Source organism: Ochotona curzoniae, unplaced genomic scaffold (genome assembly GCF_017591425.1).
Source record: "Ochotona curzoniae isolate NIBS_2020 unplaced genomic scaffold, NIBS_Ocur_1.0 patch356, whole genome shotgun sequence".
Taxonomy (NCBI): Eukaryota; Metazoa; Chordata; class Mammalia; order Lagomorpha; family Ochotonidae; genus Ochotona; species Ochotona curzoniae.
In genome coordinates, this window is record NW_024466924.1 from 535466 (window position 1) to 551641 (window position 16176).

The 16176-nt window shown below is 38.8% G+C and overlaps 1 protein-coding gene across 8 annotated transcripts in view; it reads right to left on the minus strand.

The window, feature by feature from the left end:
* LOC121167271 (zinc finger protein 148) overlaps positions 1–16176 on the minus strand; it is a 166455-nt gene that overhangs the window by 60171 nt on the left and 90108 nt on the right. For all 8 annotated transcript variants that reach the window (XM_040996700.1, XM_040996698.1, XM_040996697.1 and 5 more), the window contains one exon: positions 4365–4490. In XM_040996700.1, the coding sequence (XP_040852634.1) occupies positions 4365–4490 (126 nt within the window). The remainder of the gene's footprint in view (positions 1–4364; positions 4491–16176) is intronic.

Below are 16176 nucleotides of genomic sequence, written 5' to 3' on the forward strand. Positions count from 1 at the left end.
AGTATATTGGCCCACGTGTAGTCACTTTGCCTACCATTGTTGCTAATCCAAAATGAAACAAAAATAGACCAAGGGGTCAAAGGGAAGCTAGGCGGTCACATAAGTAGAGCCTGTCATTAAGAGAAAAGACAAAACAGCATGTCATTAACAGATGAGATGGTAGAGCAATAATGAAAAGTCCAAAGTTCTTAGAATCTAGCATTCAGGAGTTTTTAGATCAAAGGAAGGAAAAGTCCTCCCAAAGGGATTCACTGTATTACATATGATTCTTCTTAAAAAGATTTATTTTACCTGAAAATCTGACAGAAAGAGAGAGAGAGAGAGAGACCTTCTATATGCTGGCTCACTATCTAAATGGCCACAATGACCAGAGCTGGGCTGGGCTGGAGCTGGAAGCCTGGAGTTTCTTCCATGTCTCACATAGAGGCAGGTTCCCAAGGAGTTAGACCATCCTCCAGTGCTTTCCCAGGTCATTTTAGTAGGGAGCTGGATCAGCAGTGGAGCAGCTGGGACTTGAATGAGAGCCCATGTAGGATGCTCGTACCACAGGCAAAGGATTAACTTGATACACTATCACAGTGACCCCCAATCACATGAATTTTTTAAAAAGGTTTACAACATTAACCCCAAGATACTAAAAGTTATGTTATTGTGGGACTAGTGTTGTGGCATAGCAAGTAAACCTGCTATCTATGACACTGACATCCAATACGGGCACTGGTTGGCATCCCCACTCCTCCACTTTGGATCCAGATTCCTGCTGAATAGCTTAGGAAAAGCCACAGAAGATGACTGAAATATCTGAGTCCCTGCTACCACTGTGGGATATCCAGATGAAGCTCCTGACATTGACCTGGCCTGGTAGGCCATGGCAGCCATCTGCAACATGAACCATCAAATAGAAGATCTTTTTATTTTTTTCCCCCATTTCTGTAATTTTGACTTTCAAAAGGAATAAATCAATTTGGGCCTGGCACAGTGGCCTAGCGGCTAAAATCCTCGCCTTGGACACACCAGGATCCGATAAGGGTGCCAGTTCTAATCCCAATAGCCCCACTTCCCATCCAGCTCTCAGCTTGTGGCCTGGGAAAGCAGTTGAGGATGGCCCAAAGCCTTGAGACCCTGCACCTGTGTGGGAGACCCGGAAGAGGTTCCGGGCTTTTGGCTTCAGATCAGCTCAGCTCTGGCTGTTGTGGCCACTTGGGGAATGATTCAACGGACAGATCTTTTTCTCTGTCTTTCCTCCTCTCTATATATCTGACTTTCCAATAATAATAAGGTAAATCTTTAAACAAATAACAAAAAGAAATCAATCTTAGACTTGGTGTTGTTGACATAATCAGTAAAGCAATAAGACAGCCATCTGGCAACAAGGAAGCCAATAAATGGGGGCCAGTTCAAGTCCTGGTTGCTCTACTTCCAATCTAGCTCCCAGCTAATACAACTGGGAAAAGCAACGAAAAACTACCCAAGTCTTGTTGTGCTGTACCCATGTGGAAGAACATGAAGCTCCTGGCTTTACTCTGGCCAGTGCTAGCCATTATGGCCAGAGGAGAAGTGAACCCATGGATAAAAGATACTATTTAAATCTAATTCTTCCTTTCAAATCAATTAAATATATCTTCAAAATCATTTTTTAAATATGCCATCTAAGGTCCACCATGATAGCTCAATTGGCTAGTCCTCACCTTGCAAGCGCTAGGATCCCATAAGGGCACCAGTCTGTATCCTAGCTACTCTGCTTACCATTTAGTTCCCTGCTTGCAGAGGATGGTCCAGGACCTTGGGACCCTGTACTTGTGTGGGAGACTAGGAAGAAGCTTCTGGCTCCTGGCTTTGGATCAGTTCAGCTCCAGCTGCTGTGGGTATTTGGGGAGTGAACCAGTGGATAGAAGATTTTCTGTCTCTCTTCTCTATAAAACACCCGCAGTTCCAATAAAAATAAATAAATCTCCAAGAGGAAAAAAAACAAGCTACGTAGAGAATGCCACATGATGTTCCAATGCACTCTATTTAAAAGAAGATGTACGCAAAATCAATTTCCAACAAATGACTATAAGAAAATTTGAGATTTAAAAGGGATAAGATTCTAATACCCAAAAAATATATTTTCATAAAACAGCTAATTTCACAGTTTTAGGAAATTACTTGACCGAGAGAGTATTTCTTAGCTCTTTTTATCCTCTTATTTATTAGACATGTCAACATATATACCTTGTCGATTCAGAAGTATCAAATCTATCCCACGACAAGACTTGGCCACATGACAAATCAAAATTTCAAGACATTACAAATCAAGAATACAGTAGAAAAACATGGTAACAAAATAAACAAAGAAAAAAACCCAAACACAGAACTTACACACATTGTGTTGTTTTCAAAGACTTGAAAGTGACTCCCCCACAGATCAGCAGTGAAGTCCAAGTCACACAGTGCTACAGTTTTAGAAAGTAGTTTTTTTTTCTTAAAACATGGTATTATTCTACATATAAGAAACTCGCTTTTTGCATTAAAGAACAGAAATGACAAAAACATACTGCATAACTCACTGAGAAAATATAAAGCCCACCAAAAAAAGGAGGGAAGGATGAAAAGAGGAAGAGATGGGAGGTTTTATAGACATAACATTACAGGACTGCCATCTGGTGCATGGCCATTTTGGATGCCTGCATCCCTTGGGAGTGACTGCTCTGCTCCCAATTCTAGTTTCCTTCAAACACATACCCTATGAGGCAACAGCTGATGGTTCAAATACTGGGGTCCTTGCCACCCACACAGATCATCAGAGCAGGTCCCCAGTTCCTGGTTTTGACCTGTTCTCGTCCCTGACATTTGTGGGCTTCTGGAAGATCTGGCTGTTTCTGTTCTTTCATTTATTCATTCTTCTCTTTCTCTCTCACGCGCTTCCTATTTCTTCCTCCGTCCCTCTCAAACATAAAATTTTAAATTTTAAAATATAAATAAAATTAAAATGTAAGAGACAACATAGACACACCTGAGGCTACCAGCAGGTGGAATGTAGCTGGTGCAGATTTCTGGAAGGGGTAACAAACATATCAAGAAAACTCTAAAACTTCACTCTCTGATTCAATAATGTACAATGATATTTTAAGGGTAGAAGGAAGACAAAAAGTATACAACTTTACATCAAAATAACAACATCAGACATAATGTGATCACATTATGCTAATAAATATGTATCGGAACCAGTAATAATTTTAAAATGGCCCACACACATTGCTACAAAAGAGGAAATCAAATCTATATGTACCTGTGCATACATTAAAACAGAACATGGCAGAAAATCAAAGTATTTACCTCTAACAATGTTACTGTATTATTCCAGTCTCCATTAGTCACCAATGGCTATCCTAAGCAAAGCAGTGGAGAGCTGGTAAGCTTACCAGTGGTAAACTGGTAAAATCTTAACAACCAGTTAAGAAATCAGCGGACTGAGAATCATTTGCTCATTTCTAGGGTGTCAATATTCCCATTCTGGCCAATTCCAAGTCACTACAAGTATTAGCAACTAGCTTACACAATTCCCCCCAAAAATCAGCCATCAGCTCTTACAAGCCAGTAAAAGTCACTCCAGCATACCACTAAATCCACAAGTAACAGAAAATTTATAAATAATAATTGCTTCGAATCACAAAACATTAATGATCAAAAAATCATGTTATAATCTTCTAAAATACTTTTACACTACTTAGAGGAAGAAAAAAATGAAAAATAAGAATTAAAAAAAAAAAAAACACCAAAAATGCTACTTATAATCAAGTATATATACTGAAGGCAGAGAGGGAGAGGAGGAGCCGCCTAACAATATGTCATGTGTCTGTTCCTTATTTACAAATCCGTCTCTCCATCCACAGCATACCTGTGAAGAACTCATTATGCCTCCTACTCCAAGTTCTTGGGACAGTTGTGAAGGAAGTCGAGTTCCTGCCCTCGTGGAGCTCACATTCTATTAATGATGTCCTGTACCTTTTCTTGATGAACTGGTATAAAAATTTTCTGGAACCTTAGTACTAAAATAAGTAAAGCCACTATGAATGAGAAACTAGGCACTATACATTTCATCTGTTAGTTTTTAGAGAAAAGAAAGACATGGGAGAAGTTTGCTTTAGCAAACAGGGGCATGGTACAGAAAGTAGACAAACGGAAGGCAAAGGCCCACCACCTCCATGCAGGCATGCACCCCTCTCCTCCCGCCTGGTGAAGCCAGTGAGACGCGCCGACTCTCTAAGCCACTCGAGCCGTGACTGTGTGCCCCTGAGGTAAAGACAGCTTCCTGCCCACAGAATACATTGACAGTTTGGGGTGAAGAGGGTAGCGACCACCACCTTAACAGATTCTCTTACTTTTGCAGGAGAACGTTGCTTCCGCTTCTTCTTTTTCTGTAAGTCTACTGGCTCTCTGATTTGTTTTTTGTCTCTCATCAGTTGCTCAGATACATCAGGAAAAGTAATTTCCTGCTTTACACTTATCTGTTTAAAAAAAAAGCCAATTTTAGAAATGAATTAAAAAGTCCATTGTGACACAAAGCCATTGTACGTTTAATCCTTTGCTAAGTCTGCACACTGACACTCCTAGAATGACCAACCATATGTGCCAACCAAATCAAGTGCTACAGAATTCATTAACACGCAATTGAGAAATAAAACTCAAGAGTGAGTAAACAGAGAGAAATGAAGAAGTTTTAGAAAATCAAGTTGGAGGAAAGAGTGAAGATTTCTAGAGGAAAGATAGTCTTAAGAACTAGCAGAAAAAGCAGCAGAAGTCAGGACATAGTAACATCCATTTCATCCCCACAGTCAAAGAACAGATGCTGCATTTATAAACACACATGATAGGATCCAAAAATCAATATAAATCTTAGGGGACAGACAGATCATTCTGGTATCTTCATGGCTTTTATCTGTCTTTATAAAACATTACATCAATGGCACAAAGTACTAAAAGATGATTATCTTTATCTTTGATAGCAAAGGAGGTAGTAAGAGTGAAGGCTGCAGTGTTGCATAACCTGAGAGAAGCAGGTAAGATGAACAGAGAGAGAATTATTTTGATGCTCCACATTTCTGGCAAGATCAGAGCCAGTATGTCCCTATCCTCTATAAGAAACCGTCACCAAAGCTCTGATTCTAGAGATGCAAATAGTTTTAGGCCACTGCTCTGCTCTGTAAAATACAATTCTACTTTTATAAAACATAGTGAATGCATTTAAAAAGAGATTAAGGTTGCAACAACATTATCCACTCTTTAGATCTTTGTTCCCACAGAGCTGCTTGCCCTAAAACCACATGCCCCAACATTCTAAGATCATTTTGGCACCGTCAATTCTCATCCGATTTGCTGGTACTTGGTCATGCTCTCTTCATGCTACATTTCCCAGCCATCTTCAAGATGAAAACAAAAGGATCTTAAAAGAAACTTTCATGCAAATAGACTATGAAATTCAGCAAAAATCCTTCAGAATAATTTGAGAAGTACACTCTGAAAATAGCTACATTTTCAAAAATACAATGAAAAACATGGTGCAAAAAGATTATGACTATCTCTAGATGCACACATGAAGCTGAAAGATGAACAGCTGTATAGAAAGGGGACATATAACACAAGCCAGGGGCTTCAGATTGACACTGTAAAGCAGGAGCTCGCAGGAATTCCTGACATACAGCAGTGTATCAGAATCACAAAACAAGAAGGTGAGCACACGTAACACAAATGACAAGTTCGCAGATAATCCCAACAGGTGACGGAATAGTCCAGTGACCATTCTTCTGGCTTTTTTGGGCATCAACTATTTAGAACATAAATTAGAACAGTAAAATCACTACCAACAAAGCTTTGGAATTCATCTCACCACCACTGTGGAAGGGATGTTTACTGAACCTCCACTCCACATTTGGACCTGGTTATGAGACTGAAGAGAAATAATATGCTTCAATGTAAGCAGCACAATGGGATTGCTCTGTACTGTGCCGAAAGGGCACCAAAAAGTAGTTCCAACATTTCTGGCAGCCTATAAACTACAGGAAAAATCAAACCCATGGAGACATAATGAGCAACAGCAAGAAACAGAGGAATTCTTTTCAGCAGAGTTGTCAGGTAGAGCAAAAGAGAGATTCCTAAGTAAACTCTGCAACTAGCAGCTATTCACAAAACCAAAGAGGAGTCTTTAGAATAGTTAAAAAAAAAAAAAAAAGACAAGACACATATCTAAATCTTTTAGTTGTTTCCACCTGAATGGAAAGTAATCATATTTGTACTACCACCTTAACATAAGGCATAAATTAACATCATGAAAACACAAGCACAGACCTACAAGTGATAGTGAATGCCCCAATAGCTTTATCATTCACACATGAAATTAACTCCTCTCCATACTATTTAGGAAGTAAATGTGGCGCAGCCAAAGGTGCTCAGAAAAGAGCTGGAAAACCCAAAAACACAGAGATGGGTATGATAATGATAAGATGGCTGGAAAGGAGTTGCAGAATATCTGGAAAATCTCAAGCTGCCTGCAGCCCAGAGAAGATGACAAGAATCTACCAAAACAAGAAGACTCCTTAAGTATGGCCAGAGAGAATGCACCCTGAAGCTGCCTACCCTTTTCCTGAGAAATCCCTTTAAAAGAACACAAATTCACAGACTTGCTTTTGCTATCAACCAAAACAAAACATAGTTAATAAAAGTAGGGTGATGTTTTATAAAGCCTGGGTTGTTGGATTTTGAAAATACATCCATTAGAGCATTAAAAAAAATAGCCTTATTAAAAAGTAAGTAAATAAAATCTCCTCCCATACTTTCAGTGATATCTTTTCACCCAAGCCCTCACCAAGAGGCATTTTCCTGCCTCTTCCAGGGCCTGGATTTCAAATGCTGCTGTTCCAATTCATCCGGTCAGAAGTGTTTTCTCTATCCCTATCAATTCCTTCATCAGATTTAACTAAATCCAGAATGTCACCTCCTAAAATCCTTAAGACCCTCACTCCTCTAACCTTCCCTCTAGACTCCCTTATGTCAAAGGACAGAAGCCATTCACTGTGACTCCTATCTCCTTTCTATTTTCTAAATCAGAGGTGAAGAACTTTTTTTCTGCCTAGGGCTGTTTGGTTATTTACAACTTCATTCACAGGTCACACACAACTATCATCTCAACATTTCCCCCTGCTATAAACTTGCTTAATTCCAAGTCTAGCCTCTTGAGGGCCTTGTCTGGCGCGTGACTGGAGGTTCCCCAAGATGCAGAAACAGAGTTCTGTTCTGCGGTGTCATGCTGCTTCACCCTGAGCCACTGTCCTCACCAGCTCTTCACTGCTAGTTCTAAAATAGTCCTCCCTCTTTATTCTCCCAATCTTACACATAAAGAGACCTTTCAGACCAAAAAATTGTCCTCCTGATGCTCGGGCACAGGATGAGTCCCTTTACTTCATTTCTGGCCCCAAACTAAACTTATTTTTAATTATTTCATGTACTTATATGTTATTTTGACATTTTCAATGGCATTTCCCATAAGTCCTTTCACACATTCATTTATTCAATCATGTTAAAACAGTATAAACACTTACTGAGACCCTAATAAGCACAAATACTGAGGATATTTTCCACATATGAAGTCTCTTTTTCAAAGCTCTGAAAATAAAGATAAGGGAATTTTGATGCACTATGGGGCAAAAGAAAGAAACTAGTAATTCAAGATAGCACAGGTCACCCAATAAATAGAAGATAGGGGGCAGGGATTCAAATGGAGAAATGAAGATTTCAAGTAACTGTGGACAAAATAAGGGACTTAATAAGAGATGATAAACTTGCCAACTTCTTTCTTGAAGACTCAGTAATGTTAGCATATGACAGAACAAATATATAAGCAACTAAAACAATAATAACAGATAATCTGTCAATAACACTTCACTTGGTTTGTAAATTTTAGTCTATCTCTATCCCTACCTCCTGAACATAAAGTTAATTCCTTGTGATCACATTCGTCTTCATTTTCAACATCCTATATCCACAGCCAGTGATAACCATTTCACTCCAATTAAGTTTACCAACTTTACTGATTCAAGATACCATGATGTCCCAATATATTCTTCCACAAGTAAATTAATACCAAATGTTTTCACGTCATTTCCAGACTGAGCAATCCTCAGCAGCACTCTGAGGTATCAATGTGAAACGCCCCAGCTCAGCTTTCAAGATTCCTTACAATCTACTTTACAGAAAAGACCTAGGTTATTGGCAAGAGTAGGACTCTCAGGAGCCATGTGTTCCCACCCATTTCAACTTTGGGTTGTGGTCTTCTCACTTTCCCTTGCATCCCATCTGAGTAACAAGAAGGTATTTTTTCTGCTTTCCCCTGTATCATGCACTAAAGACCCCACTTCCACCACTCACCAAGCCACTGCTTCTTCACTCCCTCCCACAAAAAGTCTGAGAGACAGGCAGTGAGACACCACAGGTTAGATGCTGCACTTAGTATTCACATCCTTACAAGAGTGCTTGTGAGGAAGCAGCAGCTGTTCTACTTTCATTTCCATTTCCAGCTACTGAAGTACCTGAGAGGCAGCAAACAATGGCCCAACTACTTGGGATCCAGCCACCCATCTGGGAGACACAGAGTTCCTGGCTCTCAGCTTTACCCGGGCACAGCTCTCAGCTTCACCCGGGAGTGAACCAGCAAATGAAGATTAATCTTTTACTCTCATTCAAACTTTCAATCAATCAAAAACTTTAAAAATTTAAAAATAAATGAAATGGTCTTCCTGATTCTAACAGGTACTGACTTCTTTCTACAAGCATATTCAAATTTCACCTAGAAAATAAATTCTTGTGGACCAAAATTTTGCTAGAGAAACAGTGTTTCTGAGAGTGAAAGTAGTACACAGCCATTGGGAAAGGGTGTGTGTAACCACAGAGAGAACTTGTTCCAAAATGTTACCAAGCAAACACTCCGGCTCAATCATGGTGACCACAAGTATTACAAGTGTTTATACACAAAAGACACAGCACAAAACAAAGTTGGTGTTATTTGAAGGTATTCCTGGAGTACAGAAAAAGGGAAACTTAAGAAGCAGAGAATACTACCAAGATAGTTTTTGTAAAAAACAGTTAAATTTAACTAGACAACAAGATTTTACATTCCAAGCTCAGAGCCAAAGAAGAACGCAGGCAGGTAAGGCAGTACACTACTGAGCAGGTCTCTGTGAATCCAAAGTTGTAATTACTCCCTTTACTTGCCTCATAATTCCATACAAAATTCTCAAAGAAGATAACAATCATCAGGGGAGACAGTCAAAAACTGTTCTTCGGTTGCAAATATGCAGAAGGATCCACCATTCAAATCCTAATCACTGTCCCAATTGGTTTATTACTACAAATTTTGGTTACTACACTAGCATTGCAAAGTTTAGATAATGGAGTAAAAGGAGTGATCAAATCAACTGATCTTACTACTTAATAACCCCATCCTTCCAACTTCTTTGCATCACATGATCATAGCTCCCTCTCTTTCTTCATGGCAGTTCTGCTGAATTTATCCTTCCAGCAATTGCAGTACCTTTGCCACACTTCGAATACATCCACATTAGTGGCCAACAAAGTGTGGGAATTCTTTCATAGTTCACGAGACTAAAACCTTTGTGCTATTTATCTATTCTGCTTAACTTTTCTCTCATGAGTATGCTGTGGCATTTTAAAAGAAGCTAATAATGTCATCATAGACTGCATTCCTTAGTATAGATGACCACCTTGTTCCCATATCAACCCAGGCAAGATTTGCACAAATCCTCTTTTCACTAAATCTTATTTTAGAAAATAGGATTGTTTTGTCATTTAAAATATTACATACTAACATGCACAAATTTTAATGTTATTCACAGATAAATAAAACCTCAAATTTCCCAATTTTAATTTCCAATAAAGTATATATTAATTTTTGTAACTAACTAAAGTTGAAACTTCTAAGGACAGGTACATTTGGCACAATGGCTCAGAGGACCAGGTCCAAGTTCTACAGATTGCAGTTTCATGCTAACACATACCCTGGGAGGCAACAGGTGACGCCTCCGAGTATTTGGGTCCCTGCCACCCACATACGAGAGCTGGACTGAGTTCAGCTTTGTACTGGATGAACCCCAGCTGTTGCAGGCTGCTTGGGAGTCAATGAGCACATGGAAGAAGTACCTTATTTACCTCCACTTGCCTTTCAAATAAGCTTTAATATTTATTTATTTATTTACTTATTTATTATTTGTTTATGTTTCTATTTTGATTCTCAATATTTATTAAGGGTATAAAAGGGTCCAAAGGTCAAATGTTTAAGAACTGTTCGTCTAGAACAGGGTGTGGAATGTCTGGCCCACATGGCATACAAGGCCTGTGAAATCACATGCTCTATCCCTGGCAAAGCAACTACAAGCAGCACCCAAAATTCAATAAATCTTCAGCAGACTAATTTTTAAGTTGGTAATTTTGTATGGCTCACAAATTATGTCATAAATATGCAAATGGACCTTGCCAGAACAAAGGTTCCACACCTTTAGATTCTAGATACCTAGTTTTTTTCTTTTTTAATCATACAGTTCCATAGGCTCTGAGACTTCCTCCCAATGATTTCCCTTCTAGTTTTACAATGGGCGGTTCTAAATTCTAGATATATCTTAACTGCAAGCTGCATTGCCGCCTTCTTTTCCACTCAAACAACTTTAATAGGGATGCCTGGTTCACATCAAAATAGAGAAATCAGTACAAGTATTGTGTGCATAGGTGGTTAGGAAACACTGCCTTTCCTAGCTTGGTGTGATGAAACACCAATCACACCTGGCACAGAGTCTTTTGGTAAATATGAATATCCAAATAAAAGACAAGGCTTCTTAGGAACCGGTTAGATCTATGGCAGGGAAAATACAACCTTACAAACTAGGGGACCAGAAGCTAAAGCGCTCAAAACATGGGCTCATGTCAAGAAGACCACAAGAGCAAGCATTATTGTGGCACAGTTTGTTGGGACATCAGCAGCAAACATAAAAGTGGAAGTTCAAGTACCAGCTGCTCCATTTCCAATACAGCCTGCTGTTAATGTGCCCAGGAGGGTAGCAGAAAATGGCCCAACTGTGAAATCAGAAATAAATTCCTAGTTTCTGGCTTTGGTCTGGCCCAGCCAGAACTGGTTGTTTCATTCAACTGGAGAAAGAACCAGTGGATGAAAAATACCTCTCTCTCTGTGCTTTTCAAATAAATTTATTCTTAAAAAAATAAATTCATTTTTATTGGGAAGGCAGATTTTACAGAGAGGAGAGACAGAGACAGAAGGTCTTTCATCCACTGGTTCACTTCACAAATGGCCACAACTGAACTGAACTGAAGCTGGGAGCCAAGAGCTGCTTCCGTGTCTCCCACATGGATGCAGGGTCCTAAGGCCACTGGCAATCCTCCACTGCTTTCCCAGGCCATAATCAGAGAACTCTTCTCCCAGGTGGAGTAGCTGTGAAACAAGGATGCTGGTGTCACAGGGTGGAGGATTGGCAAAAAGTACCACCATGCTGGCTTCATCAAATATTTTTTAAAAACTCCCCAAGAGACAGCCATAAAGAGCTTTCGATGGCCAATGTTGGCATAATACTAGCAATGACAGTACTGGATCACAGCTCACAGAATAAAATGAGTATCCATACTGAAAGACACTGAAATATCAATGAAATAATTGAGGGAAAGGGACAGCAATGATAAACAGAACAAGGAAAGGCAAAATCACAATCAGGTGAACACCACAATAACAATTATGAGGGTTGCAAGGTTACTTCCTTGCAAAAGGTTCATGGAAAATGGGATTAAAAGGTAAGTTTATTTTGGTTTAAACAGGTTTTTGATCTATACGTAATTTTCTCACAACATGAATTCCTAAGAACTATTTGAAGGTCCCTTATATGCACGGAATGTAAAATATTTGAATAAAAAATTTGAAAGAGAGGCACAATCTTTCAATTCCATTTCCTATGAACTTGTTAAAACATACACTGATTTGCAGGAAATACCTATACCAACAAAAGTTAAAATTAGTGGCCAACAATCTAAAACAGGACAATCTGGAAGTACCTATTACAAAATATGTGCTTGTTACAAAGGAAAACATCCTAATCACAGCAAGGAAACCTGGTAAGCACTTCCTCAGAGAAGCATCAAAGTGACTATCAGAAGTCACATTCACAGTATGACCCACAGACAGGATACAGTGAGAGGGATGCAATAGCCACTTACCTATGACTGCCAGTATATAGCCCTTCAGCACAACTAGGAAAACATCAAACAAACTCAAACTGAAAGACAATGCTACAAAATAACTGACCAGCATTCATCAAAAGTACCAAGGGTATAAAAGAGCAATGATGAAAAGTATTTATACCCTGTCGCTCACGTGGAGACTTGGAAAAAGTCCTGGGCTCCTGACTTTGGCTGGGCCCAACTCCACCTATAAGACGTCTAAACAACCAGCAGACAGAAGATTTCCCACTTTCTCTTTCTCTAATTAAAACAAAACACACTAGGACTGAAACCAAGATCTGATACCCCTGGTCAATGCTATTTCCACTATTATAATTGCTTCTTTATAAATCTCCATTATTCATATTTGTTCGAAATGTTTTTACATAAGCTATTGCTTTTTCTTCATATAGCAACTACAGTACTGCCAGAATGCCCAATGGAATAGGTTCCACAGGGAAAGAAAATGTGAGCTGAGAAGTAACAAAGCAGACAAATTTCTACAATATTTAGGTATAATGCATTAGAGGACTTCAATTTATTTATTTATTTATTTATTTACTTGAAAGGTAGAGTTACACAGTGAGAGAGAAACAGAAATCTTTCATCTGCTGGTTCATTTCCCAAAACGGTTATAACAGCTGGGAACAGGACAAAGTGAAGCCACAAGCTGGAGAACTCCATAACCAAATTACTTGCATCATCTTCCACTGCCATTCCAGGCAGCATTAGCAGACAGCTGGATTCTAAATGGAGCAGTTGGGACTGAAACCAAAGCTCCTTTGGAATGCCACCATGATGGCCGAACCCACAGTACCACATGACCGGCCCCAAGATGTTAACTTCCATGCCATCTCTTCCAAATACTAGCTGAGTAAACTTACAAAGGTTAATAAAGATGACAGGAAAAACACAGGTTGGCAGATCAAATAAAATCTAATTCCAGATAGTAATTTTATCAATGTGAAATTGAACAACTGAAATATATCTACTTAAAATCGGTTTACCTGTAAAATGGAGGGAAAAATCCTCTTAGGATTTCTGTAGAGTTAAATGAGATTATACAACTAAAGCATTAAACCTACAATTCACAGCAATATACAGCAATTTCTTGACACTACCCATGATTATACGTACTTTCTTATCTGTTAATTGGCCATCTTATATCACAATATCAAATGAGATCCCACGTAGCCCACCATGAAAACCATGAAGTACTGCATAAACACAGATGGTTATTAGTCACTGACATAAACTGCAACTGTGTAACTGCTAGGACACACAGAGCTCCACTAAAACATCTTGGCATCTGAAACCCAAGATGGTAAAAAGTAGTCTTTCCTTTCACATTAGATACCCTTCCCAAAGTCCCGACCATACAAATATTATCCCAGTCTTCTGACTGAAGATATTATTTTCTCTAGCAAGACCCAATCCAAATGCAGTTTTTCTTTGTCTCCCCTCAATACCACATATGAATTTAGAAACAGTTCTGACTCCTCTAACTATTATAAAGACATTTAGTTAGAATTCTCACACGGTGCTACATGAAAACAAAACTGATTACACCTCTTAAAGACTACAACATGGCCAGCAGCATCAAGCTCACATGGCAAGAATGCACAATGTGCCATACTACTTCTGATAATAAAAACAGGTAACCATTTCATATTCAGCAATACACTGTGAGATAATATAGCTATATACATACATACCATATAGCTATGTGGGCATTATTTGATCATTAGAAAGCTAACTTTTTATTAATATGACAGAGCAAGACTCTCAGTTTAAAGAGAAGTGACACATGCAAATAAGGGCATTAATACATTTACAAACACACAAGAAAATGAAGGAAATTTTATACAAACATACAAATGCCTACGCAGGAAAGTTTAAAAGGAAAACATTAAAATGTTAAGGTATTCTAAAATAAATTTGTTAATAATGTGTTACCTTCTGTATAGTTGAAAGTCTTGTATTTTCAACATGTATTACTTTATCCTTAAAAAGATCTTGATTTGCTTAATATGAATATTACTAAAAAGCAAAAATGTATCTAACGTCATCTTGAAATACAAACTGCTCCAAAAACTATCCCAAGGGGAAGTGCCCCGGCACAGTAAACTAAGCTTCCAACGGCGGCATTCCATACCGAAGCCAGTTTGAGTTCCAGCTGCTCCACTTCTGATCCAACTCCCTGCTTATGGCCTGTAAAAACAACAGAGAATGGCCCAAGTCCTTGGACCCCTCCCTGTAGCAATGTGCAAGAACCAAAAGAAGCTGCAGGCTCCTGAGTTCACATCAGTTCAGCTCTGGATGTTACAGTCATTTAGGGACTGAACCAGCAGATCGAATACCTTCTCTGGGTGTCTCCCCTTCTACCTCTGCTTTTAAAATAAAAATAAAGTAAATCTTAAGAAAACAAAAACACCCTAATTAAACATTCAGCCAGCAAAGTGAAACTGAAAGAAAACCTCTATGGATCACTGTCTAAAAAACAGGGGTTAGGAAGTACTGTAGCGCAATGAGTTAAGCTGCCATCAACCATACTGGAGTGCCAGTTCAAGTTCTGGCTGCTTGGCTTCCAATCCAGCTTAATGCTAACGCACTTGGGAAGGCAGCAAGATGGTGGCCCAAGAGCTTGGGCTCTTGCCTCCTACAAGGTAGATGTGGATGGAGTTTCTGGCTCCTGGTTTTAACCTGGTTGCTGTTGAGTCCATCTGGGAAGTGAATCAGCAGACGGAAAATTTGTCACTTTCTTTCACTCTGGCATCCAATTAAATCTTTATTTTAAAAAACAACACACAGGTGCCAATGCATTGGTGGAGCAAACTAATTTTAAACTTGTAAGCACCAGCATCCCCTATTGGTGCCACTTCGAGTCCCAGTTCTTTCATTTTCATTCCAGCTTTCTGCTTATAGCCTGGAAAAGCAGAGGAGGATGACTTACTGCACCTGTGTAGGAGACCAGAAGAAACTCCGAGCTCCTGGCTTCAGATTGGCTCAGTTCTGGCTGTTGCTGCCATTTGGGGAGTGAAATAGTGGATGGAAGACCTCTGTCTCTGTCTCTCCTTCTCTCTGTAAAATCTACCTTTCAAATGAAGATATACAAATATTTAAATAATAATATATAGGTGATCAAATAAATGTTAATTTCTCCCTTCATATCACCAATAAAAATCAATTCCAAATGGACTACCAACCTAAATGAGAGTGGAAAACCATAAGGTTTCGGGAAGTTACTTTTTTGTAATATCTTCAGTATGCTTGGACAGTCAAATACTTCTTAAATGGGACAAGCAAAACACTCACAACCCTCAAAAGGTAAGAGTTAAAAACTGAACCTTATTAACTCCTATTTCTGGAAAGAACAAAGAGGTGAGCCTGCATGGCCAAGTGACAACTGTAATGCACATATCCAACAAACATATAACGAACTGCAATCTCTAAAAGAAAACAATAGGAAAATGGGAATAACTAAAAAAAAAAAAACCTTAAATTGTTACCAAATATGAAAAAAATAATTTCCTATCAGGAAAAGTAAACCTAAAATTACAATGCAATTTCACTAAACAGCCATCAAAATGGCTAAAATTAAAATCTGGTATTTTACCAAATCTTACAAGCACTTGGAACAATTATGAAATGGCAAAATTAACTAGAAAGCCTCTGGATAACAAGTACAGAAATTGAGCATATGTATACCCAGCAAGTTCAATCCTGTGTATACAAAGAAACTTCAAAAGTTCATAGAAAATTCAGTGTCACGTTTTCCATCTTTCTTTTTAAAGATCCTTTGTAGTCTAACAGTTGTTACAAGCACTCCTAAAACACATCTAAGGATATTCACAGCAGCACTTGCCATAACAGCCAACAATTACCATGAATCTAAATAAAGGCCTCCTA